The sequence below is a fragment of the Macaca nemestrina genome, chromosome 6 (genome assembly GCF_043159975.1).
Source record: "Macaca nemestrina isolate mMacNem1 chromosome 6, mMacNem.hap1, whole genome shotgun sequence".
Taxonomy (NCBI): domain Eukaryota; kingdom Metazoa; phylum Chordata; class Mammalia; order Primates; family Cercopithecidae; genus Macaca; species Macaca nemestrina.
Window position 1 is genome coordinate 10,508,028 of NC_092130.1, and position 26,958 is coordinate 10,534,985.

The 26,958-nt window shown below is 43.7% G+C and overlaps 2 protein-coding genes across 9 annotated transcripts in view; one reads left to right on the plus strand and one right to left on the minus strand.

Moving 5' to 3' along the window:
- Positions 1-26,958, minus strand: part of LOC105480844 (dedicator of cytokinesis 2) — a 434,017-nt gene that overhangs the window by 177,360 nt on the left and 229,699 nt on the right. The gene's annotated exons all lie outside the window — the stretch shown is intronic.
- The window catches only part of INSYN2B (inhibitory synaptic factor family member 2B), a 118,554-nt gene that overhangs the window by 75,357 nt on the left and 16,239 nt on the right, over positions 1-26,958 (plus strand). For 5 of the 6 annotated variants that reach the window (XM_011740028.3, XM_011740032.3, XM_071098103.1 and 2 more), the window contains 2 exons: positions 20,179-22,448; positions 23,555-23,629. In XM_011740028.3, the coding sequence (XP_011738330.2) occupies positions 21,103-22,448; positions 23,555-23,629 (1,421 nt within the window). In that variant the 5' untranslated portion in view covers positions 20,179-21,102. Of the gene's footprint in view, positions 1-16,488; positions 22,449-23,554; positions 23,630-26,958 lie in introns of those variants that run through there. The other variant, XM_071098100.1, reaches the window with a different exon arrangement.

The window sequence follows — 26,958 nt, forward strand, 5'->3', positions numbered from 1 at the left end:
CCTCCCCTGCCTGTCTGCACCCTTCCCCACCACCCCCATTAAAGGGAAGCTGCCCAGAAGTGAGACCTTGGAGATGTGTTTGAACACACCGGTAGAAATTCCATAGACAGGTAGGTGATTTAGAGAGAACAAGTTGCTCTTTAAAAAATACAACACAGCTCAGCTACTCAGCAAGCCCAGTGTTGCAAGAAAAAGGAAGGGACAACTAGCATTAAGATTGAGAGGGGAAAGCCCTTCTTGAAACCAAGCAGTACTGCCTCTTGGGAACCAAATCATCAGGCTTCTTGCCAAAGACTAGGTCAGTAAGCCACTTTCACCCGAGAAAGTACAAAGGATCCAGGCAGCCCCAGAAACCATCTTACCTTCTCCTCCCCTAAACTTTTTTTTTTTTTTTTTTTTTTTTGAGCCAAAGTCTTGCTCTGTTGCCCAGGCTGGAGTCAGTGGAACGATCTCAGCTCACTGCAACCTCTGCTTCCCAGGCTCAAGCAATTCTCATGCCTCAGCCTCCCAAGTAACTGGGATTACAGGCACTCGCCACCACGCCCAGCTAATTTTTGTATTTTTTTGTAGAGGCGGAGCTTTGCCATGTTGGCCAGGGTGGTCTCGAATTCCTGACCTCAGGTGATTCAACTCCCTCGGCCTCCCAAAGTGCTGGGATTACAGGTGTGAGCCACTGTGCCCAGCCTCTCCTCCCCTAAAACCCACTGGAGGTTTCCACTGCTCTTAGGGTTAAGTCCAAACTCCCTGCTATGGCGACCGAGCTCTCACCCACCTTTCTCCAAACTCACTTCTTTTCTCTCCCTGCCCTGAGTAAGTTCGACCCTCTAGGAACTCTGAACTTCTATCAGTTCCACAAAAGAGCCTTGCTCCCTCTTATCTCCATACTTGGAGGCCTTTGTACCTACTGTGTCCTGAAGTGACTTCCTTTCTCCCATCTCCCTACTTGTGCCCACCCGAACGCCCCCCACCCCCCAGCCCCCGCTGCCTCCTACTCTCTTCCAAGCTCACATTAGACAACCCTGCCCTTGAGGAGGCTCCCTTAGCCACTAACTCTCACACTCATACCACCACAGAAACATATCAGGGATGCATGCTGCTCCGAGGGACTCCTGCGGCACCCCGACTTCCTCTTGGTGGGTATTTACCACCCTGCTCTTAACTTTTTCCTTCTTCTCTTTTTTTTTTTTTTGCTGTTGTTTTTTAGAGATGGGGGTCTCACTGTGTTGCTCAGGCTAGAGTGCAGTGGCAGTGGCTATTAATAGGCACGATCATAGCTCACTGTAGCCTCAAATTCCTGGGTTGAAAAGATCCTCCCGCCTCAGCTTCCCCAGTAACTGAGACTACAGACATGCATCATGACCACCTTACATTGAAATTCACCCCCCACCCCATTTTTTTTTTTTTTTTTTTTTTTTGAGATGGAGTCTTGCCTTGTCGCCAGGCTGGAGTACAGTGGCATGATCTCAGCTCACTGCAACCTCCACCTCCTGCCTCAGCCTCCTGAGTAGCTGGGACTACAGGCATGTGCCACCACACCCAGCTAATTTTTGTATTTTTAGTAGAGACGGGGTTTCACCATGTTGGCCAAGATGGCCTCAATCTCTTGACCTCATGATCTGTCCGCCTTGGCCTCCCAAAGTGTTGGGATTACAGGCGTGAGTCACCGCGCCCGGCCTCACCCCTTTCTTTTATGTCTCCCTCACTACTCTGTGGGCTCTGGGAGAATGTCTGAGCTCACTGCCGTGTCCCTAGTACCCAACCCATTTTCTGCGGATTAAGGGTGCTCAGAAGGATTTGAGGACAAAATACGCAGTCAGGAATGGAGCTTCCCTCTCTGTGGAACGCTCAGCATCATGCCAGGAACCCAGCTTCCCAAATGGCCCCAGGGAGCCTCAGCTGGGTTCAGTCTACAGAGCAGCTGACACTCAGTATTTCCCACTTTTCTCAACCCAGGTCAAGGCTGTCCCTTCCAGAAACCACTCTACTTGACCTTAATAGCCTGTGGCCTCTTGCTATAGAATCACATAGTGGCTAAGAGCATGACCCCTGGAGCCCAAGGCCCTGCTGGACCATTCACTCCTGTGGTGGCTGGGCAAAGTCACTAAACTTCTTTGTGCCTCAGCTTCCTAAAATGGGGCTCACTGGGAACATGAGGATCTGTGAAATAGCACTCACAGCCTTAAAAAGATGGCCTCGTCCACAGTAACCACCAACTGATGCTGGTTATGATTGTGCCTCTTTGCTCCTGTGACAGCTTTTCTCGGCAGTTTATCAGCTCTTTTGTAGGGGAGTTAAACAGGACTAGACTACCTGGTTATTCCCCTCCTGGACTTTCCTTGATCTTTTCAGTGTTTTTGTGGTATTTCTAATAGACGGCATTAACCCTACAGATCAAGATGCAGCCTCATTTGTGTTTTTGGTCTCTGTGGTTTCCTTGGCACACAGAGATGGAGAAACAAACCGTTTGACTGATTGGACCTCTGGGTGATCTCTTACTTCTGACGGCCAATGCCTGATATGGTGTGGTGTACACCACTCATGCTCCAAACTTGAGGGTAGGAGAGGGCATTGTGGTCCCAGAGCCATGTGTTCTTGCAAGGTGGCCACTATGCAGAGGAAGGGGTGCCTTCTTCTCCAACAGATGCAAGCAAACATGGTGGTCACATCATAGCACATGGCTGAGTGTCCAGAAAACCCCATATGGCTCTGGGAAAGCCTATTAGAAGCCATCATTCTAGGTGTCTCAAAATGTTGCCTTCTAAGTCAAATAGACTCAAATCAAATTAATTTCCTTCCTCTACATCTTTCCATCTCACACTACAATTCTAACTAATCTAATATCCAGTGTTTTTGAGTTGATCCAGTTCTCATCATCTTTACTATTACCACCTTGCCATCATCATGTGTCACCTGGACTACTGTCCCAGCCTCCCCACTGGTTCATCCTGCTTCCACTTTTGCCCCGTCCAGTCCGTTTTCTCAGAACCAGAAAAATTACTTAAAAATGCAAATGTGTTAATATCTCTCTCATACACACATGTGCGCACACACACACACACACACACACACACACCCCTTTCGTAAACCTCTTGAAGTCAGTCTGTTTTCAAAAATCAACCAAAAGACTTAATGTAGCCTTCAGGACCAATATCATCACTCCTGCCTAACGCTTCAAGACCAACTATGGCCTGTTCTCTGGATTCTATCCAAGCTGGCCTTTCTGTAGCTGTTACAAAGGCCAAATAACTTTCTTGCACCACAGCCAGTGTGCACAATGTTCTTTTGCCTGGAACACCCTCTTCTCATGCCCATCCCATCACCTCGATCACGCCCACCGTACCCCCTAAATGCAAACATCCCTTCCTCAGAAGGCACTTCGCTTACCCACAGTGTAAATTATGACTCATTATTCTCCCACCAGCCTCCATTTTTTGGTCACAACATTTAGCACATTTTATAAATCCATATTTACTTGGATGTTTGTTCATTTAATATCAACCTCTCCTACCCATAACTAAGTTCCAAAATAGACAAGACCTTGGCTGTTTGGTACACCAGTTGTATCTCAAGGTGAAGACAGTGCTAGATATATGGCGAACTCCTAATCAATGATTTCCTGGGTTTCATCACTTTACTTAAAGTCAATTCCAGGCAGGCTGTATCTGTATCTTGGTAATAGGAGGAAATATTTTTCAGTTTTTTCAACACCAAGAGCCTCTTTGCTGCTCTCCCTCTCTGCACTGACTTGGTGTCTTGAAAGATAGTGGGTAACAATTCTACACATTAAGTCATAATTAGCTTATTTTATCATTTTGTTCATCCAAAGCGTGTAATACTGCTAATCAAAGCTTCTAATTAGTAGTAGTGCATAAAGGAGACAATACTTTTGATATAATTTCAGCCCAAAGGGGAGAGACTCGACATTTAGGTTTGTTTTGTAAATGTACAGCTTGCCTAAGCTTTAAGATGTTGAAATTACTCCAGAAGATCTGTCTGGCCTACAAAGTCCTTCATGCCATGCCTCCTGCCAGTTTTTTCCTGACATTTGCCACTATCCCGCCCAGTCACAATAATTAAGTTTATGTGGAAGGAACAACTTCCATTTTACTGTCTAGACTCAAGGCACACCTTTGAGCCTGCTTCTTCCTTCTTTCAATGACTTGAACTCCTAGTCATTTTAGAAAGCCTGGCTCAGATGTCCCCTCCACCAGGGGACAACAGGTTAGGGTTGTCTAAAGTCCCAACAGGTTAGGGCCTGGGATGGTGGATTTCTACAATACCTGACCTTGCTTAAAGCTTGCTTCTTACCGTGCTGCCTATTACCTGCCCATCTCCTCCTTTAGATCTGAGAGCTTGGAGGTGTTCCTGATGCCCAGTACAATGTTTGGCACATAGTGGGTGCTTAGTAGAAGGAAGGGAAGAAAGGCTAAATGGAGAGAGGGAAGGAGGAAAGAAAGAAAAGACAGCTTGTGGTTTCTAGTGTTGGAGATCCTGAAGTGAATACAATGGACAGTTTGTGAGACTCTCATGATCTTAGTGGAAGGAAATGACATAACTGAAAATCAATATCAATTAATATATGATTAGGGCAGATGCCTGATAGCATTAATTAGGGCTGTAAGCATCTGTTTAATTTTTTTCTGGAAAATCTGAGAGTAAAGAAAGAATAAAAACTTATGGAGTCAACAAAAGGCACAACACTATGAACACATCGGGGAAATCCATTTGTTATGCAGTCTTTGTATGCCAACAAGAAACGGAAAGGAACATTGAAAGTCTCACTGTGGATGGCAATCCATCTCCCGACAAAACATGGTATGTAGAGAGGTCTATTTCCAGGACACTAACATCAAACAAAAGCAATCCAAAGCCCAGGGCCTTCCTAGTCCTGCTCCAAACCTGAGTGCCCAAGCAGCTCTGAACAGAGAATGACAAACATTTATATTCTCCATTATTGATCTTTTGGCCCTTCTATCCTCAAGTCCATTTGAGGTGAGGAAGACTGAGAGGCCAAGTCTCATTTTTGACCTGCAATCATCGATGCTGGTGCTGACTTGCCATCCTATTTATAGGTAGGTGGTAGGCAGGCTCTCCCTCCAGGGTCTCATTGAACTTGATTCTTAGGGATAAAGAATGTGAATTGGCTGCACTTTACAGAGAGTGAGAGAAGTTTCAAGGCAGGAAGTCAGGCACTCTGAGGATCTAAGACTCTTGCTCTTCCTAATGAGCCACACCGTCTGGGTATGCTGAAGGCAAAAGAAGGCTGTGGTTCAATTCAGTTTAGTTCACTTCAGCAGCCACCTTGTCATCATCCTCCTCTTGGCTAACATTTTTTGAGCTCTTACTAGAAGCCTGGCACCATGTCTAATCTCTCTTTTAACCCACAAATCGGTCATTTGAGAAAGGTCCCTTTTACTTGCCATCTTGCACTTTATGTATGAGGAAGCCAAAGCTCAGAGAGCAAACGCCATTCACCAGCCAGGTTTGAAACCCGACCTGTTCTGCTTCACAGACTGAGTTCTTAACTTCTGAGTGCTACTGTTGAATCCACCATTCTACCACCTTTTGCTTCTTCCCTTTAGTCTCTGTGGTTGCTCATTTCCATCTGGTTCTCTGACTTGCTGCTTTACACAAGGGCAGCAAACTACAGTCCATGGGCCAAATCTTGCCTGCTACCTGTTTGGGTAAATTCAGTTTCACTGGAATATCACTATGGTTGGTCATTTACATACTGCCCATGTGTGCTTTCAGGCTACAATGGTAGAGTTGAGTACTTGAAACAGAGACCACATGGCCTACAAAGCTGCAAATATTTACTGTCTAACCCTTGATTGAAAGAGTTTTTTGACCCCGATATAGTAGATAAGATAGACACTATGTAAAGAGCTTAACTGTCATTCTTTCATTGAACTCATACTGCAATCTGGCGTGTGTTGTTGTTGTTGTTTTGTGTGTGTGTGTGTAGAGGATACTCCTATCAATCCCATGTTACAGATAAGAAAACTGAGGCTCAAAGAGTTGAAACATCCTGACCAAGGACACAGAGCTAGTAAATGAGAGAGCTGGATTTTAAACCCAGACAGCCTGGCTCTGGAGCCCATGTTCCTAACCATACAGTACACCTGGCTGCTGCAGGCCCAACTCTGTGCAGGCACCAATCAATCACATGGTGCTGAGCAATATACGGCCCTTCCCAAGCACAGCCCCCATGAGAAAGGAGACCATGGCAGCCAGTTGATGGGCAGAGGAGAGCTGGGGTAGGGCTGTGGGAACCCCAGGCCCCAGGGACACATACTTGTTCATGCAGCCCCAGTCAGCCCCAGAATCTCAGAACGTACGGATGAAAGCTGGGACACACAAAGGAAGAACAACACACAAGAAGGTTGGGGGCAGGTGACACAGTCACTTCTGACAGGGGACTCTCTCCCCAAATCCACCGACAATTGCTTAACCAAATTATTTCCTAACACTCTTCATCTTAAAGAATCATTTTAAAAAGTGATTTGATTGCTCTGCCTAGCCTGCTCCTTTATTTCTAGGGGAGCAGCTTTGTAGGAAATGGGTTTTATTAGAGTTGTTCATCCGCGTTCAAGGGAGGAAAGCTCAGCTCTCCTTTTGAGAGTCCACTCCTCTATTACACAGACCTGGAGAAAATTAAAGTATCCTGGGATGAAGGAGTCATCTCTTTGCTCTCTAAAAGTGCAGTGAGAGCTTCTCCATGTGGCCCTGATGATGACCTTCTAGACAAATGCTTGCATAGACAGGGAGCTCACCCCGTCACAAGGCAGAGTTGCATTATTTGAGTATGAGGAAACTTCTGCCTTTAGCTGAAACTCAGTTTGCATCCTCAAGGCTCTCAACCATGGGGCTATGGTTCTGTCTCTGGAAATATCACGGGACGACCCGACTTCCCACTTGATACAGTAGTGAAATCTTTAAAGGGACCATCATGTCTTCCCGTTTGCTCTTCTCTTGCTTAAAGAGCTCACATTCCTTGCCAAGTGTGGTGGCTCACGCTTGTAATCCCAGCACTTTGGGAGGAAGAGGCAGGCGGATCATGAGGTTAGGAGATCGAGACCATCCTGGTCAATATGGTGAAATCCTGCCTCTACTAAAAAAAAAAAAAACCCAAAAATAATTAGCTGGGTGTGGTGGCAGGTGCCTGTAATCCCAGCTCTTTGGGAGGCTGAGGCATGAGAATCGCTTGAACCCAGGAGGCAGAAGTTGCAGTGAGCCAAGATCGCACCACTGCACTCCAGCCTGGTGACAGAACAAGACTCTGTCTCAAAAAAAAAAAAAAAAAAAAAAAAAAGAGCTCACATTTCTTCAACCATTTTTATTGTGATACTTTCCAAATCTCATAAGGATTCTCTTTCTCATAGAGAAAGCCTAAAATTTTAGATGTGTAAATAAATTCATAATAAATATTCTTAGGATAAGTTTCTCTTAGAGTTCAAGGCTACAAAAAAGGCTGTTACTCATGATGAAATGTCTCAGCACTAAGCACTAAGTAATGACAAAAATATGTTTTACTATGATTCCCTTTCTGCCTTGGTTTACTAGGAAGCTCAGTCAAAGTTGATGCTCAGTTTTTCTCCTCTTTATTAACTTCATCTTTTACCTCTCATCTTCGGTCATCTACTAATTGCTTTTAGCTTTGTGGCATCTGCATTTTATTATAAACATGCATCCTCTTGTACATTATCAATCGGCTCCCACGCCCACTGTAAGCAGCGGGTAGGGGCTATATCATAAATACTCCTGCTTCACAGATGAGAGTTTGAGGGGCAACTAGTGGGTGATAGAAATCTTTGCTGGTTCTCACACTTTGATAATAATAATGATGATACTGCCTACAGTAATAATGCTAGTAATCATAATAGGAACCAATGTTTATTAAGTAGTTCCGGCCTGACAGGCACTTTTCTGAAAGCTTTATGAGTGTGTCACCTTGTTTAAATCTTACAGCCAGCTTCTTACGTAATATTATTAGCTACAGCTTCTTAAGTAATATTATTAGCCACATATTACAGATGAGAAAATCAAAGCTCAGAGAGGTTAAGTAATTTACCCTCCGACAGAGATACAGAAAATGGCAGAGCCAGCATTGAAACCTAAGCCGTCTGTTTTCAGAATGCAAGCTCTTGTCCACCATGCCACACTACTTAAATTATCAGACCACCCCCAGCCACTCCACATGGGATTTAAAGGGTCCTGGTACTTCAGATAAACTCTGAACCCATAAGATTCTGGATCTCATCCAGAACGGGGAATGTTGATGTGAGCTTTAAGAAGTTGCTCACTGCTGACTCCCTCCCCACACCCCTAGCAGCAATGGTTTCCGGCTCTCTCACCATCTGCCTGCATGCTCTGGGTGTTCCTTCCAATCCCTGTGCCCCAGTGCAGTCAATCAGGCTCAGACATTGGGCTGGGAAACAGAGAGGCTGTCCTAGTCCTTGGCCCAGAAAGGATCATGGAGGGTGGCCAAGGCCAGGCTTGAGATCATATCATTCGCATAAAGGTCCCTGTTCAGGCAAGACAAGGGTAGTGGTAATCAGGGGACAACTTCAGGCCAGAAAATAGGGAAGAAGGAAGGAAGGTTGGAAGCCAAGAGGTCTGCTGGCTGATTCTTACTATATCTATTATGTGCCAGGCACTGCGTTAATGTGAGCCAAATGCTCCTTTCATTTTCAAATGAGGAAACTGAGATCCCAGATATGAGATGACTTGTCCTAGGTCATTCAGCAAGTTTAGGTGTAAGTGTATGAATAACTCTTTGTAAGAGAAAGGCTTTGCCAAGTCCTGATAAGTATTTCATTCCAGGAGATGGAATGTCATCCTGCTCTTGGGGGCTTTGGTTACAGTAGGTAACATGGAGGGAAGGTGGAATCCCCAGTGGCTGGTGTCAGGGTGAAAGTATGGGGCATTGCGGGAGCTTGGGGAGTGTGATCCTACCCCCAAAAGGAGAGGATGCATGAATGCTGGCTGCTTTTCTCTAGGGGCAGGGGAGAAGACTCAGGTGAGTATAGGTGGCTAGGAGTGAGACCACCCCTTGTCCCTGGATCTCCAGGAAAGGTCTCCACTGAGCTCGGTACCTTTCCTTGTCTCCTATCCTGGACAGTGAGAAGTGGGGTTGAGGCTGGGTGGTTCTCTCTACCCATATGCTCTTCCCTTTGCAAGAAAAAAGAGAGGGAAGGAGGAGGGAGAGAAAGGAAGGAAGGAAAGGAGAAAGAAGGAAGGGGGACATTTAAATATGAGCTTTTATACTTTTGGATTTGACCAGCATCCATGAGAAACAGGACATCCCTTGTCATTAGGCAAACATCGCGAGCCCATAAGTGAGAGGCGATTAAAGGTGTGCTACACGGCCTGTGATTTGCATGGGAGGTGGATGGGGCTTCACAGCTTGCACAGGCAGAGAGCTAAGTCCCAGAATGCAACATCAATTCCAGCAATGGTCTGAGATTCCTGCACGAGAGGAGGAAATGAATGACAAAAAGCCACAGAGATGTTCTTGGCCCCTTAAGAAATGGCAGACCTCACAGGGAACCACAACACCAAAACCAGCAGACAGGGACATTTGGCAGCATTTTCTCCTTGAGTTTCATTTTTATTACTTCTGCCTTTTAATGTTATTTGAGATTTGCCACAACCCCCGCATGGACTCTGAAATCCTGGGATTTTGTCCCGTTTCTGTGTAACTTGGGGCCCAATGCATAATGGTAATCATGGTAAAGATAAGAACAATGGAAGCTACCATTTACTGAGCACCTACTGTGTGCTGCACATGCTGCTGGGCACACCATTTACTCATCTCAGAAATGAAGAGTGGGCTCTTTAATGGCACTGGAGTCATGCGCTTTTGCAAGCTGCTTGCTGCCACCGAGCTCTCCGTTCATCTGTGATTAGATCAGACCATAAACTTCCCCCCTTCTCTTCCCCTTGTGAAAATTCTGCAGTGTAGGCAGGGATCCAGAAGTGGGAAAACCTTCATTGCAGTTGCCTGCCAATGCTTTGCTGTACCAGGGGGGATGGCGCACTGCAGAGTCCAGGGCCCGACAGTTGTCCTCGGTGGGTGTGCAGTGTGTATCTATGTCAGGAGAAGGGGGTACTTCCAAGCCATGCTGTGGGCCAATCCTGCCAGCCCCCACCCAAGGCACCTCTTAGAGGCACCCAGCTTCCTCCAGCCTCCATTAGAAGCTCCCTGATCTAATGAAATTTCTGCTGTCCTTTTGGTCTGGCCAGACCACATTCATCTTGGGCAAATCTCGCCCCTCTCTACCAGTTCCCTCATCTGCAAAATGGGAGTGATAATGCCTAGTCTTGGCAAAACTTGTTGTGAGGTGGAAATGAGCTAGTAAATCTAAAACTGCTTTGAAAACTTTGGCAGTGCTATTGACAAATAAGGGGTCACTGGAGTCTGTCTTGTTTTTAGTACCACGACTAGTATTTTAATCAGCCAAATGTGTGTGACTGGTCTATACTGGAGCATAGGTCCCTTCAGAATGGACAGACTTTTCCAATTGTATTCATAATTGCTTTAGACAATCCATAGGAAGAGACTGTCAAGTGTAAACAGAGTTTCCAAGTACCACAAAACCACAGAAAGTGATGCTGAGATGGAAAAGGACTTTCCTGCCTTCTTCCACTCCAACTGGATCCCTCTCCCATGTGGAAAATGCTGACACCTCAACATTGAAAAAGAACTTAGAAGTGGCCTGTGCCAACTCTGTACCCTATGAGTCAATCTGTTTACAGCAATGCAAATCACTGGCTGTCTGGCTTCCTATTGTTTTTTTCTGGATGGAGCTGATGGAGAAAAGGGGTGAGACATGACCACTCACCTCTGCTCTCCCACTTCCATCTGACCCACAGAGTTATTCCTCTGACAATAAATCCAAAAGACTCTAGATTCTTCTATCTGTCTGAGCAGGCAGCTCCCCCAGTGTTTGACCCCAGGAAAAATAAGTCAAATTATTTAAAGTCAAAAAGTGGTATAACCTAAAAAAAAAAAAAAAAAAAAAAAGGTAAGAAAATGTCCCCAGTGATGTAGTGAAAAAGAAATGTATTGAGAAATAAAATGCTGAGAAACTGAAGCTGGATGAATTGGCCAGCAGTTGCATCTGGTGGTAGTAAAGGTTTTCCCCTGGAGAAAGCAAGCTGGAGGTGACCTTTCAGATTCAGCGGGCAGCAGCCAATGCTTCTGGCTAGAGGGATGCATGCACCACAGAATTATCCCTGCAGGGCAGGTGCCCTGAGGCTCACAGGAGAGGAAATTCAGGAGATGCTGATTCCTCACCCTGAATGAGCCAAAGGAATGAATCACTGACCCTAAAACATTTATAAAGATGCAAGAGAGAAGGAGAAGGCAAGAGAAGGAGCCAGAGAGGAACAAAAGAAATGGAGAAAGAAGAGGAAGGGTAGGGTTTGGAAAGAGGAGGGCAAGTAAGGTGGTGAGACAAAGAGCAGGGAGGAGAGGGGAGAAATGAAATGGGGAGCCATGCCGGAGAACAGAAGGGAAGAGGGGGAAAAGAAGGGGGGAAGACAGAGGGAAATACAATAAAAGGAGAAAGGAGAGAGGAAATCCGCAGGATAATCCGGCTAGATTTGTAACCTTTCATGTCTTAGGCTGGTCATGCTTGTTATGTTCACTCTACTGTCCTCTGTGCTGTCTTGCATACCTGAAACATTTTATTATTTTTTTTAAAAAAGGAAGAGAAGGCAGAAGAAAGGATAAAAATGAAGAGGAGGTAGAGGTAGATGGTAGTCGTATCTCCCTGGGTGACAAATGCAATTAGAGGGCTAGAGTGGTAGAAAAAAATAGCATTAGTGGCTTGCCCATCCATTGGAGAGGACCCTGGGATCAGAAAGCCTGTCTTCTCCACTAGGTCTGGTTCCAAATGAGGCACCTGAGCTGGAACCAGATATGGGCCATGGCCCTCAACCTTTCTCCCTGGCATACTGGAGAACAGGAGACCCTGCATTGACGTCAGTTCCACTTCCGCCTTCAACTCAGTGTGTCACTCGTGCAGTTCCACCAATGCTCCCCCAGCTCCTGCTCCATGCTAGAAGCTGTGCTGGGGTATGGGATGCACACCAGTGACTTTGTTCTTCTTGAAGCATTTGCAGGCAGAAGACAGCTGCTCAGAGTCTCAGTTTCCCCATCTCTAGAATGAGGGGGGTTGTCTTTGGTTTTTAGGTTTGCTTTGAGTCCCAGGATTGAATCCCCCACATTTTCTAGAACAACTCCACTTTTATTCTGTTTTAGATATTGGAATTGTGCTTAAGTTTGGATTTGGAAAGCTGAGTTTACTGCTAAAGGAATTTTGAAAATCATTAAATAAGATTCTCCCCAAGGTCTAAAGTTTTAAACTTCTCTGTTCTATTTCTAAGGTTGTATGATTCCTTGATTCCTTGAAGCCTCTAACTATAAGAATTTACTCTTTATTCATTCATTCAACAAATACTAAAGTTCTTCAATAAATGGGGGCAGAGACAGAGAATAAACAAATAAGCTAATAGGACAGGGTTTTGCTGCATAGAGGGACATGGAAGGGGAGAGGGGATCAGGGAGTGTCTCCTGGAGATGACAGCCTTGGAAGGATCTGGGGAAAGAGGAGTCCTAACAAAAGAATAGCAGATTTCAAATCCAGATGATGAGAATGAATCTAGCATGTTCAGGGTCACAGACCAGGTCACAGAAAAGGGGGAAAGTGGCATGAGATGAGATGGGACCAGGAAGGTAGGCAGGGGCCAGATGACATAGGGTTGTGGCCTCTGTTCAAGGTTGTGGCCCTGAAAGTTATGGAACTAGTTTGGCTTTTAATTTAAATGTAGTGGGACACCTTTGCAGGGTTTCAAAGAGGGGCCTGATGTGATCTCATTAAATATTATCAAGATTACTCTGGCTGCCGTGTGGAGGACAGATGGCAAAGAGGACAAGAGAGGGGGACACTTGCAGTGATACAGGTGAGAGATGACGGAGACCTGGGTATGAATACCAGAATTTGTGCAAAAAGGTCAAACATGGTATATAGGAAAGTGAGAACAAGATTTCATGATCAGTACGTATCCAACATCTTTCAGGGTCCCAAATATATAAGTCTGGATTTTAACCTCACTTTTTGGTGCCTAATTCTTTCCTCAAGTTCACCCATGCTTAGTAATCCCAGGTGCTAAAAAGAAAGTCAATTCCCTTTGTTTCTTTGACCACTTACAACAAAATGTAGATTTAGGCAGACCCCCAAAATATACCCTTTTTTCTTACTGAGAAAGCTGCCGGAAAGGGGTATATTTTTGGAATAGATAATTTGGAAAATTATCTTTCCAAATTTCAAATTGGAAAGATAAATGAAGACTTGGACCACAAGCATTAACCCTTTGATTTCAGATGAGTATGGAGTAACCCTTACCAACAGATTTGACCGAGCAATTAACTGAATACAAATGGAAGGAAAGCAAACTTTGAACCACAAGGCCCAGAGGTGAATGATCAATAGTAAATGGCTCCTTAAAGACTCACCACTGTGCTTAGGACTTTGGAGGATAGAAAAAGAGTGGAAGACATATCCCTACACCTTAGAAATGCACCCTGCAGCTGAGGAAACTGGACTAACACAAAAAGTAGTTAGATGTCTGGCCAGCTAAAGGGAGGGAAAGTCGGGGTCTCCACCAGAGCCCTGAGGCTGGTAGCAGGAAAACAGGGTTCCAGTCTACCTCTGTGACTTAGGACAAATCATTGAATCCTTCTGGATTGAATTCCTCTTCTTTAAAACAGGGATAATGCTTCCCAGCCTCCCTAGTGGGGATTACATGGGATTTGAAAATGCTTTGTAAGTTGTAAAGTGTGGTATAAATAGTAAAGGTTATTATTACTAAGTTCAGAGAAGGGAGATGGCAATGTGTCAGCAAACACAGCCTCCTCTGAAAAACAACCTAATCAAGAGCCTCCTGCTCAAAAACCACCAATGACTTCCCAGTGCCTAAAGCGGAGGTTGTCGAACTATGGCTCCCAGGTCAAATCCATTCAGTTGCATATTTTATAAATGAAGTTTTATTGGAACACAACCAGAGCCATTTGTTTACATATTGTCTATGACTTATTTCTTGCCACAATGGCAGAGCTGAATGGTTGCAACAGAAACTGTGTGGTCAGCAAAGATGGAAATATTTACTATCTGGCCCTTTAAAGAAAAAACTTGCTGACTCCTGGCATGAAGGACAGTCTGAACCCCAGTTAACATGTAAAGCACCCTCATAAGTAAGGTAGAATTTGGATGCATGAAATGAATCAAATGCCTTCCTCTAAGTCCTCCCCTACCCTGTACAACATTGTGTAGCAATTCTCAGGAACAGATTCCATATGAGGTTGGCATTGCAAGGTCCTTTCTTAGAGCTACAATAGGGGTCAGGTCTTATTCCTCCTTGGAATCTCCACAGTATTTATTACAGTGCCCACCTCACAGCAGAATCTCAATAAAGTCCAACCAAATTAAATCTGTCATAAAGAGAGAAAGCATAGTAGACTAGAGAACAGACATGAGACCTACTGATAATAAACCTTTGAAAGAAAAAAAAAAATGTTGGAAGTGAATTAATTCCTTCACTCTTAGTTATGCAAATATTTATTCTATGCGACTATCCAACTATTCCATGTCATAGAAGCTAAGGAAAATTAGATAATACAGGATTATATTCATTTGTTTTACAAGAATTTATGTAAGACCGACCCTCTCTATGTCAAGCAGAGGATAAGGACTCGGAGTAGACCATCACCACCTGTCTCTCAAGGAGCTTATAGTCTAGTTGAAGAGGCTAGAAGTCAGCAGATCATCACAATATAGAGAGACAAACACAATGCTAAAGTACACAAAGTACAGAGACGGCAGGGAGATAGGACTCCTTGTACATTCCTCGTAGAAGGGAATGCCATCTTTGTACATTCCTTCCCATGAATGCACCTACAATTTACTATCCCAAGGGAAAGAGGAGGGCCCAAGACCAATTCACAAGTATCTCATGGTTACCAGCTGGGTTCTATCTGAAGAGTGAACACTGACTATCCTGACCATTTAATATAACTATTTCATTTAATTCTCACAATCAGTCTAGGTGGTTTTACAAAGATCAATTCACTTGTTCCAGGTCAATAGTCAGAAAGTGGAAGAGTCTCATCTAGGTAGATAATAAGCGAAATCCTATGTACTTAACCCCTCACTGTATGGCCTAAATACACTGAGAAAAGAGGACTGGGCAGGAATTCCAGTGAAAGCCCACAGTGGGCAACCTACAGAGATATTGTCCAATGTTTCTGTATCTACTGAATGGACACTGATTCCATGAGGACCATTTGACGTGGGCTAAAGGCATAGATGCAACATAAACCGTTGGTTCATGTTCACTAAAGTCAATAATCAAGGGAGGACAGAATAAAGTGTTGCAAAGATCAACAATAGCTCCAGCCGTGGGGCAGCTGTGACCACCTCTAGGGAACGATTCTGGATCCTAGCCAGGATATTAATTTAGCCCTAACCTCCAATGCCTAGGAAAATGTGAATTAATGGACAACTGGGAGCCCATAAAACTTAAAGGCCTCCAGAGGGTGATTTTAGCCAGGTGTATTCCCCAAGATGTGTCTGTACAAGGGTCATGGTGGACATCAAGGGCAGAAGAGTTGGGACACAAAATATTTTTGTCAACAGAAAATTTTGTATTTCCTAAACTTCCTAGGTTCTGTCTAAAACACGAGAGTTTCCACATTTGCTTGGCTATTCAAATTTTCATTTTCAACTTTTCAGCCTTTATTTGTATCAAACATTGTGTAAAACCAATATATGAAAAAAGTCCACTCTTATATAAATTCCCTATCGAGAATAATGAGATACAATTTCTTTTGTACTGTACTGGCAATGACAAAAACAATTATCATAAATTGACCAAGCACAGTAACAAAGAGGTTCTGGTGAAAGGTCTTCTCACGCAGTAATGGCAGCGTTGCACATTAGAACTTTATAGAAGGATGAGTGGTAACATGGTAGTACCAACAAAATGTAAAATGCACAGCTACTTTAACCCAGTAATTCTTCTTCAGGCATTTATTCCAAGGAGATAATTAGACAAGTGCTCCAAGATTTACATACAAAAAATGTTATTTATAGACTTTTAAATAATACCAAAAATTTATAAACAACCTAAATGTCCACAAAAATACTATTTAAATAGATAATTGTATAACTAGACAAATTCATGTTAGCCTACTTAAAAGGACAGTGTGACCTGTATGCCATAATGTGTAACTTTCTCCAGGTTGTTCAGTGAACAAAAGGCTTTCTGTCCATAAGCTTCTCTGTGTATGCAATTTCTGTGCAAGCATTGCACAGGGAGATGGCTAGAATGAATGTCACCAAATTGTTGGTGTATTGTGACTCTTTCTGGGTGGTAAGATTTCAGGTGATTTTTTTCTTCCTTTTGTTGTTTATTTGTATTATTTGAATTTTTACAATGAACAAATAATATGTTTATAAGCAGAAAACCAACTGCTTTTAAAGATTAAAAGAAAACATCTAAAGGATACATAAACTTCCTGAAGAAAAGGCAGGGCTAACACCAGAATAATGACTGACTTTCAGAATGAAAATGTGGAGGGAGTTTGAAACCTGCTTGCTAGCCTTGCACAAAAATATTAATCTTTCCAGTCCTGAAGAAGGCAAGAAGGCCCAACGGTGAGAAGTCTATTCTTCAGGGTCAGTCTGCGGGTCCAAATGACAGCTCCATCACTTATCAGTGTGAACAACTTGGTACAAATATGTTCATCTTCTGTGCCTCAGTTTCCTCATTTATAAAATGGGGAACTGATCGCACCTGCCTCTAAGAGTGTCATAGGATTAAGGAAGAGAGTAAATGAAACATACCAATCACAATGCCTGGCACATAATCAACGCACTAGGCATTAGCTCTTATGAAAACCAGCCTCAGACAATCGTAGCCTGTGTGAGTTATCACTCCCAGAATGAAGTGCTAATAAACAGTTAAGAAGGCAAAAAATAATTAGTCAAGGAACCCACAAAAGTACACATATAAATATCTAGGCTCTGCAGTACAAAGATGACGAGTATGAACTGTGTGTTTTCAAGCATGTGATCATCTCACAAACTTCAACTGCGTACTCTGCAAAATGGGGATAATATACAGAAGGTCATTTTGAGGATTAAATGCCAGGTGCTAACATAGCATTTAACAGTGAGTTTTTAATACATATTTGCTATTATTAATGAAAATAACTATTATGGACTAGGGAATTGGGTACTGAGCTCCCCATCATCACAGGCATCCAGGCAGGCTTAATTATTATTTGAGGAGGAAGATGCAGAAAGGATTTAGTCATGGACTGAGGAAATTGTCTACTGGATTCTCCCAGACCTAAAAGTCCTATACAAAGTCATTGAAACATAGGACCAATTTTAAAAGTTCCGTTGTTTGGAATTTTTGTGTAAAGCAACTTGGGATCAGTAGGTTCATCTCCTCAGAGAGGTAGGTGACAATGCCACTCTTAGAAGCCAACCCTGCTCTTCAAACAGGCAAGGCAAATGAGGAACAACCTGCTCATGAAACTCTGCTCGTTCTGTCCCACGATGGCTCTACCTGCTCTGGAAAAGCTACAGATAGTGGTTCATCCACCACTGGGGCTCAAAGAGCTCCATGAGCTTTGCTGAAAGTTATCGTCCCTCTCCCTAGATACAGCATATCCACACACATTCTGGCATTCACAGCAAGAAGCCCTGGCTGCAGGTGATTGCAATACTGATAACAGCAATGGTAGAAAACACACACCAATTGCCTAATGTGTGCCAGGCTCTGGGCTGAGAGTTTTGCAGACATTGTCTCACTGACTTCACATCAGACTCATGAGTCCGTGTCTACACTATGTCATCCCCATTTTACAGACGAAAAACACACCAAGTCCTTCAGCCAGTAAGGGGCAGGGTTTGAATCAGGTTCTAAGGTACACTCAGAATGTTAGCAGTAGTTAGTAGAAAAGGTTGATGACAAGTTGACAACTCATTAGCATTTTAGATGAATCCAAATATCTTCCAGGATGTGCCACACACTCTCCCAGCACTGCTGGGTTAGTTGGACCCTCTCAAGGCATCTAGGATCAGGAAAAGCCAAAGTTCCTATGAACATTATCTAGCAATTCTTGGGGAAAGCAGAAGTCTGATAGACAAAGTTTAGGCTGCACTCACAATGAGCACCCCAAATGGTGTGATGGAAAATGTTAGTAATAGTCTCCGTTTATGGAGCCAAGGTTTTTATCTGTATGATAAGGCTGGCTGGCAATATGGTTTGGCTGTGTCCCCACCCAAATCTCTAATTGTAGCTACCATAATTCCCACGTGTAGTAGGAGGGACCTGGTGGGAGGTAATTGAATCATGAGGGTGGGTCTTTCTCATGATAGTGAATAAGTCTCACAAGATATGATGGTTTTATAAAGGGGAGTTTCCCTGCACATGCCCTCTCTCTTGCCTGCCACCACCATGTAAGACATGACTTTGCTCCTCCTTTGCCTTCCACCATGATTGCGAGGCCTCCCCAGCCATGTGGAACTGGGAGTCCATTAAACCTCTTTTTCTTTATAAATTACCCAGTCTCGGGTATGTCTTTATTAGTAGCATGGGACCAGACCAATACAGCTGGGTTCTAAGACAGACTACTTTCTCAGAGCCAGCCAAATACTTGTGGGCTATTTTATTACTTTTATTTTCTTTTAAAATCCCTCGGTCAATCCGGACAGGCTTAGAACTCTCCTCATTTCAGTGCCATTGTAATCCCTCTGACTTGCAGCAAATCCTCTGGTTTGCTTTGCCATGGCAAGGCCAGGGGACAGTTCCCTGCATCTCTCTAGATCTGCAAGGGTCTTTTACCCTTGTTCTTAGCAATTGTCAACATATCATGCAGATCCCAAAAGGGCAGAGTCATAACTTCATGATTAAGAATGTGGACTTTGGAATGACAGACATCTAGGTTCAAATTCTAGCTCCTCTACTGAGTACTTACCCTCTCTAAGCTTCAATTTCCCCATAAGTCTAAGGGGGATAATGGCACCTCATGGATTTTTTGTAAGGATTAAATGAGATAATGCAATATTGGAAAGGGAGTAGGATATGTTTAGGCAAGTTACTTAACCTTTCTGGGCCTCAGTTTATTCAACTGTAAACGGGGACAAAAATATTATCTACCCTTATAGAGCCATTTGTGATTAACGAATGAGTTATGGCTTGGAAAGTGCTTAGAACAGCATCTGTCACATTAGTTAGTACTGAGTAAATATAAGTTGTTTTAATTAATGCAAGTAAAGTCCTCAGCATGGTAAAAGTAGGTATTCAATAAATGGTGGCTATTATTATTATGAGGTAGCTGTTCCTCAGAGAAGTTCATGCACATTTATCTCCTGGAAAGCAATAAGAAATGAAGACATCAGGGGAGAATTTTGTTCTTAAATAAATGTTGCAGTCATAGCAGAACAAGTCCACAGATCCCGTTTCCCTAACAGGATACTCTAGGACCTTCACTCCTCTTCATGCCCAGGCTCTCTTTTACCTCAGAAGGACCTGCCCTTCATCCAACCATCCACTTTTTCAACAAATTCTCCTTAAGCACCTATAGTGAGCCAGAAAGAGGGCTGGGAATGCTTAAGCAGTGAATGAGATGGTTCCAGTCTTTGCCCTCCTGGAGCCTACAGGGTAGTGGAGGAGATGCACACTAAATAAATACATACACAAATGCTTATTGAATAACAGCTACAATTTGTATTGTGAAAAATGTGACGAGGATGTACAATGGGTCTTGATGTGGTCTTGGCACTGGGTGTGTGAGTAAGGGGGAGTCATTGTAAAGGCTCCCTGAGAAATTGCTGGGACTCCCAACTGATGAATAGGAGTTGTCTGGGTGATGTGCGGAAGTGTAGAGAGAAAAGAGTCCAGGCAGACAGGCATTTTGTTCCAAGGCCCTGCACCCACAAAGTGCCTGGCTCACAAAGAGAACCGAGAGAAAGGTCACATGGTTAACTTACTCCTAGACCCTCCACTCAAAATACTCAGCTAGGAAATTAGAATTGGAAGAGAAATCCAGGTCCACAGAAACTGCGTTCTCAGTGGCAACTATTGTCTCTTTCCTTTCAGGTGCTCCTCGCCTGCTTGCAGATCTCAGACCCCAGCTGGTCTCAGACCTCAGCCCCTGAGGCCAAGCAAACATACATCATCCTGGAGGCTGCAGACATAGCTCACCGTGCCCACATGTGAACTTCAGCCAAGACACCACAACAGGGACTCTGCCCACTGAATCCCCTATGATTCCTCAATCCTGTCCTGGTCATACCCCACTGGGTTTTGTGAGGCTATTTAGGAAGAGAAGTTTCCCTTACTGAAGAAAAGAGAGACAACATGAAAGAAAACAATGGCCCCAAAGGAGGAATTTGTGATTGACATAAATGGGAGTGTTCCCTTGGGCTCATCATGTATCATCAAAGTAGCAAACCCCCAGGTCATTTATTTCTCCACCTATTTACCTGCTATGAAAAGAAGATGCGTTTAAGTTTCCTGCAGTTTCACACTGGACATTAATGCTCTGGGGGCGGGGGGAGAAAAAGCCGTATGTTCTAGATGTAACAGGTTTCTTTTGGAATTCACTCACTGGGAGTCTGGCACTACCCCCTAAATGGTACTTTTGTTGTCTTTTTGTTCAAGACAACCAGCTTCTTCCAAGATCAGAACTGCATGCCAGCCTCCCTTGATAAACAGCCTACCAGCTCTCTTGGTAGATCAGATGTTTAATAGTTAGCCTAACTCATTTGTTTTTTCAAGGAGCAATTATACTACAATGAATTAATATTTTAACTGCAGGGGAAGCATTACAGCTAGTTCCTACGTAGACTCTAGAGGTTGGGAATGGCCAACAGGATTTCCCATACTAAGAGGAGAGGACAACTCCATCCTGGCCAGCAGTTCTCTATGTTTGAAATACCATCATTAGATACTGCTCCAAAGACCTAAGGGGAGATGTGCCTAGGAGAAGTGTATGGTCCTGATCCTTCCCACTGAGGCTCAATGGCCCAGCAAAATATGAAAGTGAGACCCGTGCTTCTAAAGCGTAACAGTCTAGAATCAGTAGAGTTTGTGAAACAACCTCACCACCGCAGGAGCAAATCCCAGCAGGTGAGATTCAAGGAAGATGGGACCACTAAGAATCCAGCTGGCCTAGCTGAGGTTGATGTCCGAACTCCAGAAGACCTGGCTGTGATGGGGAAAACTCAAGCAACCAGGCACCATCATCCCCCCACCTACTCGCTCTCCTTCCCCAGGTCCCAGAAGGCAGGGGGCTTTCGCAACGTTGCGATCCAAACTTCCCCCAGTCTCAGGAAGCATTTCCCAGTTTTCAAAAGGAAGAAACTCACAGCCAGCAAGTCCCTGGTGGAAATGCCAACAGCATCCCAAAGTGCCATCCAGGTCAACGGCAACCTCTCTGAACAGGACATTGTGTCTTCTGACCTTGCCTACTTAAGGTTGGCTCAGCATCTTGAGGATGGGCCTCGAAGGGTCAAGGTGTCCCACACATTCCTCCCGAGGGTCCCCAAGGTGCAAAGCAATGGTCCTGTTAGCATATGCTTGGAAGCAGGAACTTGGAGGTCCTTAGAGAAAGCCACAGCTGCCATTCAGGTTCCAGATGATATTTATCACAGTCCTTCCTGGGAAGCTAGAGAGTCTGCTCTCAGCCCAGACAGGCCAGCTGAAGTAAGTAACTCCATACACCCTTTGGGTGACACATGTCCAGGTGATGGGAGAAGGATGACTCTACCAGATTCAGAAAAATCCACCTCCTGCTTAAATGCCACCAGCGTTGCCAGCCACACACCAGGCACAGAGAAACTTAAACCTGAATTGCTTTTGCCCAAAGACAACTCGGATGACAAAGACTTTGGCCCACTGTCATCTCAGTCAAAGGAAACGTGTGTTCCTTCACCTCCACGGACTCACAGTTCCCCCTCATCAGGCTCCCACAGGCAGCCAGCCTACCCAGGAAGAGCCTCAGACTGTCCTTCATCAAGTAACAATCACCAGAATCTGGTGTCACTCAAAATTAACAGTGCATCGAAATCTGCCCCTGGGTGTCAGGGGCAGACAGCAAACAACCCCACTGAGTCAGACACCCTGGAGTTTCCAAATTGTCCAGGAAGTGATCACCTCCCATCCTCTCTTCCAAAGAGTGAGACCAAACTTCAGAGCAACAGGGAGATTAGTGACATTAATCAAATTCACCTGGCACGGGGTGAACTCTGCGACCTCCAAGGCCGACTGCAATCCGTGGAAGAATCTCTGCACTCGAACCAAGAGAAAATTAAAGTCCTTTTGAATGTAATTCAAGACTTGGAGAAAGCTCGAGCTCTCACTGAAGGGTAAGGAGATTTTTTTCATATTAGAAATGACTGGGTGAAGTCATCTGCTAACACACGGGCAGAGACAGCTTTGCTTTCTTTTAGTAAACATGTCTCCAAAACGTTTGAAGTACGGTTGTTTCTCCAAATCATAACCACAGACCTCCCTTTTCTCTAATGGAATTTCATTTAGTTCTAGGCTTTGGTGGATTTTTGTGGATTTCTACTGCTGTTTGTTTTCGTTTTCAGGTGTTAACAGAATGGGAAAAGGCAGCAATGAAGCAGTAGGATCAAAAATGATTTTTATGAAGATGAGGGTTCCGTTGATATATGATGGGGGAAAACGATGGCAGGAAGGCACTTCCCCATCCCCCTCCTCTTAGCAAGTTACTGCATTTGTACAGTATTTCCGTTCTTCGTGTCATTGTGACAAAGGACTTGAGGTGGCCACTCAGCTTACTATTGACCTTCCCCTGTACTGACTACTTTTATGACTTGGGCTGGTCCATCAATGACCAACTAATTGGAACTGAAATGAGATCACAGTTCATTTTGCACAATTCATTTTCTGCCAAGAGAAAAAAGTCACAAAATGCTGTCCTGGATGACTCAGCACCAGTATAGGAGGAAAATGCAGTTATTTGTTTAGATGTGAAATGCTCGTCCTTCCAGAAAGTGCTCTCTAAAGACAGAGAAGAAGCAATGGTTAAAGCTCATCAAAAAGGGTAGGAGAGAGAAGTCATTAACTGGCGTTTGCTGTATGAATCAGAATCAGCACTGCCATATAGGAGAGAAACACTGTGATATGCAGAGTGAAACGTACTGAACTAAGAGGTCAGGAGTTTTAATAACCTCCCTTCCATTCACCTGCAGAATCCCTCATCTCACAGGATTGTTGTCAGCATGAAAAAACTCTCAGCTTGGGAAGTCTTTAAACATGTATGAAGCCTTCTAGAAATGTGAGCTCCTATTGTCATGACTTTCTTGTTTCCTTATTTGTAATGGCCATGCAACTTAAGAGCACCATGAATGCTGTGCTATAGGGACTAAGGGACCAGTAGGTTGAATGTTTGTGGCCCATGTGACTTTTGCCCATAGATTTATCCAGCAAATGCTCTGTCTTGCAGGCGCAACTTTTATCGAACTGGCCAAGATCTCAACAATTGCAGTACCTGCCAGAACACGGCGTGCATCATATACAGGTACCTGGCCACAAGCGAGGTCTGCTCTGTAGACTATAAAGCCATAGGGTTCACTGAACACTCTAGCAAACTTTTACATGCAGAAAGTCAAGAGAGGCAAAAACAGGAGGCCTCTGAATATCTGAGACCAAAAAAACCAAGGTATTTAACTATGAAATGTTAACATCTGGTTCCAAGGCAGGGATTGCTTTGTTTCCTTACAGCAAAGTCTATGAGCATACCCTTTTGATGTAATCATCCCTACACTCATCAAACACTAAGTGCAGGCATCATGGTAAGCTTGGCACACACATTTGCATCTCATTCCACCCTCAGGGAAGTTAAGGCATTCGGTCTCGCTCACATAGAGCATTTTCTGAGAGCAGAAAGGGCCAAACTCAGGACTCACATCCAGATTTTTCAAATCTCAAACCTGTGATTTTAATTATTCCACCACACTGCCTCTTCCTCAACAGCAGCTATGCCATGCCAAGCACTTACTTGGCACAGTGGAGAACCATGATAAGAACTTTATGTTCATTTCTAAGTATGTCATTTCCTTCTAGCACAGAGTAAGTTTGCTGCAGTAGATTTTTGTAAGTGACAAAATGGAAACATGATATACAGTGTAAACTTAGAGTCAAAGATCTGTGTTTTAATCCCCAAGTCTGACATCAGCTAACTTAACCTGTTACTTTCCTTATCTGCATAGGGAACGATTATCCCTATTCAGAGTTGCCATGAAGACCAGATGAAATCATATATGTGAATGTCTTTTGCAACTGCAAACCTCTGTACAAATCCAAGGGCTTATACCTGTTTTTACTGGAAAGATCAATGCCCCCTTAGCTGGAAGACCACTTTCCATGGCATAGTAGAAAAGTGGTCAAAAGCAGGACTTTCCGTTGACGATATCTAATTTTGTTGACCAAAGTGAACAGTTTTGCTTTCTCTATTACATTTCTCTTTTTGTTGAAAACTGGCAGCTCAGGGCCCGAGCAGACTGGAGCCTAATTGGGTTGCCTATGTCTTCTTTTAAAACTTCTCATTCTCTCCGGCAGAATCCTGAGATTTCATTGAGTAAGAGACCTTGTGCCTGGAAGGCAGGAGGTGCTTGCACTTACTTACACAGGGCCTTGAGCATCTTTTCATGGAACCCATCAGCTCCTTATAAAGAGGAGCCACCTGTTTTTAATCAAATAACAGAAGATGCAGGACTGCTCACAGATAAATGCCTTTCACCTCAATGTGACGTCTTCCTTTAAAAAAGAGGGTCCTGGAAGAGCCCTGCAGCATTGGAAAGCCTAAGTAGAAGTTTCATCAATTGCTCTCTTTTTCCTGCTTCTTTTTTTATATCTCTCAATTTGAACAAATTTTCTAATCATTAGGAGGACAAAAATTATTAAATGTCTAGACAGTTAGAGAGGATAAAACTATTCATCATAAACAAGAAGAATCAATTTGAACTAACCTCCATTTAAATTTTGGATAGTTTCTCTTCTCTTCCGGAGCCAGATAATGTATTTTCTACTACCTTAAAATGATTTTTTATGTGGCCTATATGAGTAAAAAGGGCAAGATTTCCAAGTCTACTATGAGTTTCATGACCTGGCCTTGGGCAAATCATTTTCCCCATCTGAAAAATGAGGGTCTTTAATTAAACGGTCCCAAGAGTCCCTTTTAGTTCTGACATTCTGATATTCTAAGCCGAATTAAAAGTGACAATATTTGGCTAAACTATGACCTTCCAACGCGTCTGAGAATGTTTGCATTTTTCTAGCACTTACTTCAAACATCTCCAGCAAACATTCTAAATTAAGTTACACCCCTGGATGGGTTAGCAAACCTTCATGCACACCTTCCTTTCCAGAAGAAAAGCAATTGTATGCATATATCCCTCATTACCATTCAAAGCCAGACTGTTCTCCCAGACAGAATCTATATCCTTGTATCTAAGCCATTGTAGGGAATGGGCAATTAATTTGATGAAAGCAAAGAGATCTGAACAACAGCCCCATCGTTGCAACAGTGGGAAGATGAGAGTTGTCATTTTTTTTTAGAAAACATTCAAATGACTTCAAACTTGCATTGTGTTCTGGAAAGTCAGATCTTAGAAACGAATGAATAAGTGATGTGAAATACTCATCCCCAGGCCTTGTTAAGCCGCAATCTCTCTCCCAGGTGATGGATGTGCTCAGTGCATGTCACTGTACATAAAGCAGATGGGCGCATGATGGATTGCTCACTGGATCTTCTTCTCTGGAGATGTTGCTGCTAAGTTAGCCATGCATATGGTTTCCTAAGTGGTATTTCCCAGAGGCTCCAGCAGCTGGAGGCTATGGCTATGCTGCTTGCTCTTATCAAGACATGTGGGGTCATCTGGTTCTATCAAACTCATTCTCTCTGCTCCCTGAGAGCCTCCTTGACTCTCCTCTTACCATTGAACACTTGGATACACCCTATCTCACCAAGAGCACAGTCCCAACACCAGTGCCTAGAGATTCTATCCATGGCTCTCAAGAGCTTGCAGGGAATTATGTACATCAAGGTGAATGGAACCTTTTGTTTTGACTACCATAGTCTCCACAGGAAGTGAGTGGCAATTGGCTCTAAACCACAAGCTGATTCCAGCCTGTTTTGGCCCCAATCACTTCCTTCACTCCTCCTTAGCATTAATCCTAGCACAAGTTACCCAAAGGGTTGAGTGAATGCCACCATAGTATCCAAGATTAAATAACATTAAATTACTTAGTACGAAAGTTGTTATCTTTTCAAATTTATTTCAATCCTTCCAATAACCCAGAGGGGAAAATCTGAGTTTGGTACTAGAACGTCTTTAAAACCTTCCTAATGCTGGCTTATCACATTTCTCTGCAAAGAAAGAGCAGGTCTCAGGTTCACAGCCCTGAGCAAGCAATAGTTATCTAGCTAGAATACAATCATTTTTACTTTTTCTATTGAAGGCTTTAACTTTTAAAACTAGCCTTTTTAAATATTTCTGTAATTGATGCAGGTCTGCATTTCCAAAAGTGATATTGCCTGTTTGATATAAAACATGTTTTTAAATTCAAAAAGTGGATGGATTTAGAGAAAAAAAAGTGAAGTGAATAATTGTGTAGATGGTATGGGGAATCTTGCAAAACCATGAAGGTGGAGAATGAGTGATTGAAGTTTGGGAAATGGTGCCCTAAAGAACTGGCTCCTTTTCACCTTCTCAAGGGCATGAGGTCTCTCTAAGTCGCTTGCTCCTCCTTCCCTCACCCCCTTCTCTACTTTTCCAGCCATATCTCCAGCATTCATCTTTACACTCATGCTAAAAATAGTCAGCAGTGCTTCTTTAGAGGTCTTTG